Source organism: Galeopterus variegatus, unplaced genomic scaffold (genome assembly GCF_000696425.1).
Source record: "Galeopterus variegatus unplaced genomic scaffold, G_variegatus-3.0.2 Scaffold219, whole genome shotgun sequence".
Classification (NCBI taxonomy): domain Eukaryota; kingdom Metazoa; phylum Chordata; class Mammalia; order Dermoptera; family Cynocephalidae; genus Galeopterus; species Galeopterus variegatus.
This window is the reverse complement of record NW_007726330.1, coordinates 787,976-791,083: the sequence shown is the minus strand read 5'-3', so window position 1 is coordinate 791,083 and position 3,108 is coordinate 787,976. Positions and strand designations below refer to the sequence as shown.

General features: G+C 57.1%; 1 protein-coding gene across 1 annotated transcript in view; it reads left to right on the top strand.

Annotated features, from left to right (window-relative positions):
• Positions 1–3,108, top strand: part of TRIM65 (tripartite motif containing 65) — a 21,112-nt gene that overhangs the window by 1,973 nt on the left and 16,031 nt on the right. The window contains exons 2-6 of the mRNA XM_008566107.1: positions 1–134; positions 1,377–1,472; positions 1,759–1,992; positions 2,078–2,252; positions 2,388–2,453. The exon at positions 1–134 is cut by the window's left edge and continues 32 nt beyond it. Of these exons, the coding sequence (XP_008564329.1) occupies positions 1–134; positions 1,377–1,472; positions 1,759–1,992; positions 2,078–2,252; positions 2,388–2,453 (705 nt within the window). The remainder of the gene's footprint in view (positions 135–1,376; positions 1,473–1,758; positions 1,993–2,077; positions 2,253–2,387; positions 2,454–3,108) is intronic.

Here is a 3,108-nt window from a genome sequence, read left to right as displayed (position 1 = left end):
ACTGTCCCCGCCACGGGCGGCCGCTCGAGCTCTTCTGCCGGACGGAGGGCCGCTGCGTGTGCAGCGCGTGCACCGTGCGCGAGTGTCGCCTCCACGAGCGGGCGCTGCTGGACGCCGAGCGCCGCGAGCGCGAGGTGACGTCGCCGCCGGCGGGAAGGCGGGAAAGAGGGGGGGCCCGGCCGGCCGCAGCCTGGCAAAGGCCGAGGTGACTCCCGCGGGACCGGGCTTGCCGTCTGTCTCCGGGCGCCCGGGCAGAGGCGGGGAGCTTCAGCAGGAGACCGGAGGTCCCCAGAAGCTGGGGGTCAGTACAGAAACCGAGGGTGTGTGCATCAGGCTGGGGTGACCAGCCCCAGGCACTGCCCACGGGACGGTCTCGGGAGATGCTCCGAAAAGGCCCTCGGAATGAACGCAGGAGTCAGGGATATGGGGCAGTCGGCTCCCCGGCCCCGCTCCCCGCCCTAGAGAGCTGTCTGGTGTGCAGCAGGTGCTCCCGGAGCACGCTTCATTCAGTAAATGTGTGGAGCACCTGCTCTGTGTAGCAGGGACTGAATATCAGTAAATCTAACCAGGTCCCTGCCCTTAAGAGACTTAGGAGCTACTTAAGAGGTCAGTGTCCGTGTGACGCGGAACTGTTATTAGGAACCTCAGTAGGAAACACTCCCACTTCCTACCTTCTCACCTGTTTCCATGCTGGAGGGGGGCGGGGGGCCTGGACAAAAAGCACAGGCGTTGGAAAATCTGAGGACTTCGACCAAATTATTAACTTCAATGAGCCCGTTTCCTCATCTGTGAAGTGGGGATAATAATAGTCCCCACCTAAAAGTGTTGGGAGGAGCAGAAGCGAGGTAGTGAGACTCTTGATGGGGGCTTCTGGCAAATGGGGTCCCGTCTCTCCCTCATGCCCAAAACTAGAGTCAAGGACCAGCCGGGTCCTCAGAAGAATCTGCTTTATACATGCATCGACCTCCCTACTTGTCAGACAGCTTTGGATTGTCACCCCTTCCCAGCAAGGCTGCCTGAGCCAGCATTATTGCTACCACTTATTGATTGGGGGTGGGGAGAGTACAGCCCAGAGAGGCTGCGTGCTCTGCCCCAGATTGCTTAGCCTGCAAGAAGTGGGAAGTCAGGTCTTCAGCCCAAGGCTTCTGCTCCAGGTGCGGAAGGGGCTTGGTCTAGGCCTTCCTGGGACTCACCAATTCCCCCATTATACCGAGGCAGGTGTTCTGTGGGCTAGCCCGCTGGTCATCCTGGCCTGGGATGGCACAAGGAGGGGGTGCTCTGCATCTACAGGTATTTGTTGGTTGTCTGGGGCGGAGGGGACTTCACAGCCAATCCTTGACTTCTCTTGTCACTTGTCCTATGGGCGGGCACCATAGGCCAGGCTGAGAGCCGAGCTGGAGGTCACCCAGCAGAAGGCCACCCAGGCTGAGACCCAGCTACAGGAGCTGCAGCAGCGAAGCAGCCAGATCCAGGTAAAAGAGCAGTCTGTGTTCCACCTACCATGTCCTCACTGTCCTGTGCACAGCCACCAGCTGGTCCCTGGGTCACTGTGCAGCAGGTGTGAGCTACCTTGAAAATGCCTCCTGGCAGCAAGGAGTAAGGGGCTGAGCAGGAAGCTGGGACCTAGGAGGCAGAGATTCCTGGGATGCTCGCTCCCCACATCCCTACCCCTCAGCTCAGTGGGTAGCCCTGACACAGGCCTGCCTTGGCATGGTTCAAGGCCCTGGCCACCCAGAGGCTCCTCCTGTGCCCACCCAGAGCTCAGCCTGCACCTTGGCCTCCTCGGTCTCTGGCAAGTTCAGCAGCCTGCTGCAGGCACTGGAGATGCGGCGGGACTTGGTGCTGAAGGGCATCGAGGCAGCCAAGACACAGGTGCTGGCACAGGCCCAGGATGAGGAGCAGCAGCTACGGGGCCACCTGGACGCCCTGGATCACTGTGGCCACAGGATCCGGAATCTCCTGGAGCAGGCAGATGACCGGACCTTCCTCCAGGTACCAGGCCTCAGGGCGGTAGGCTGGGGGGACTTGCTTCCCTGCCCTTCATACCAAGCTTACTGCAGCTGCCCCTGGGGCTCAGGAATTACAGCTCTTTGAGCCACCAGGGCCTCTGGGGCCACTGACCCCTCTGCAGTGGGATGAAGACCAACTGCTGGGTGACCTGAATGAGTTGCTGAGCCGGCTGTGTGGCCTCCTCCTGGAAGATGGGGGCAACCCCAGGGCACCAGCCAAGGCTGCTGACTTAGGTCCCATGGGTAAGGCTGACTCCAGAGCTCTCCCTACCCCTCTGGGTACAACTGTCCCTCCTGCTGGGTGGTGGGAGTAGGGTCAGGGCCCATCCCCTCCCATAACCTCCCCCTCCACTCTCCTAACACTACTTTGCCTCCTAGAAGCCCCAGATCCCCTGACACCAGTTCTGAGTGCAGTGTGTCCACTGAGGAGGAAACTCTGGCAGAGTAAGGAAGCCTAGTGCGTGTGTGTGTATTCGTGTGTGCGTGCACAAGTGTGTGTGTTTGTGTGCACCTGACAGTGCATGTGTGTGCACTGTGAGCACACGTGCATGTGTGCACACGTATGAGTATGTATGTGGGGGGGAGTATGCTGTGACTGTCCTGGCCAGGACATCTGCTCCATGGCCCTTCCTGGGCTGGCCCCACCCCCTGCACACCTGTTGCAGGATGTACCCCTCGTACGCATCCACCCTGAAAACCCTGAAGCAGATGCAGCCAGCATGATGTTTAAGGACACTCTGGGCACACAGTTCTTCCACTTTAATATCCAATTAATACCCCTCTGAGCCTCAGTTTTCTTTTCTTTTTTTAAATTTTTTTTTATTTTTTATTTATTTATATTTATTTATTTTATTTATTTACTTTTTAAAATTTTATTTTGTTGATATACAATGTGGTTGATTATTGTGGCCCATTACTGAAGCCTCCCTCTCTCCTCCCTCTCCCCCCTCCCACCCAACAATGTCCTTTCTGTTTGCTTGTCATGTCAACTTCAAGGAATTGTAATTGTTATGTCTGCTTCTCCCCCCAGGTTTTTTTTTCTTTTGTGTGTGTGTGTGAATTTATTTATTTATTTTTATCTCCCACCAATAAGTGAGAA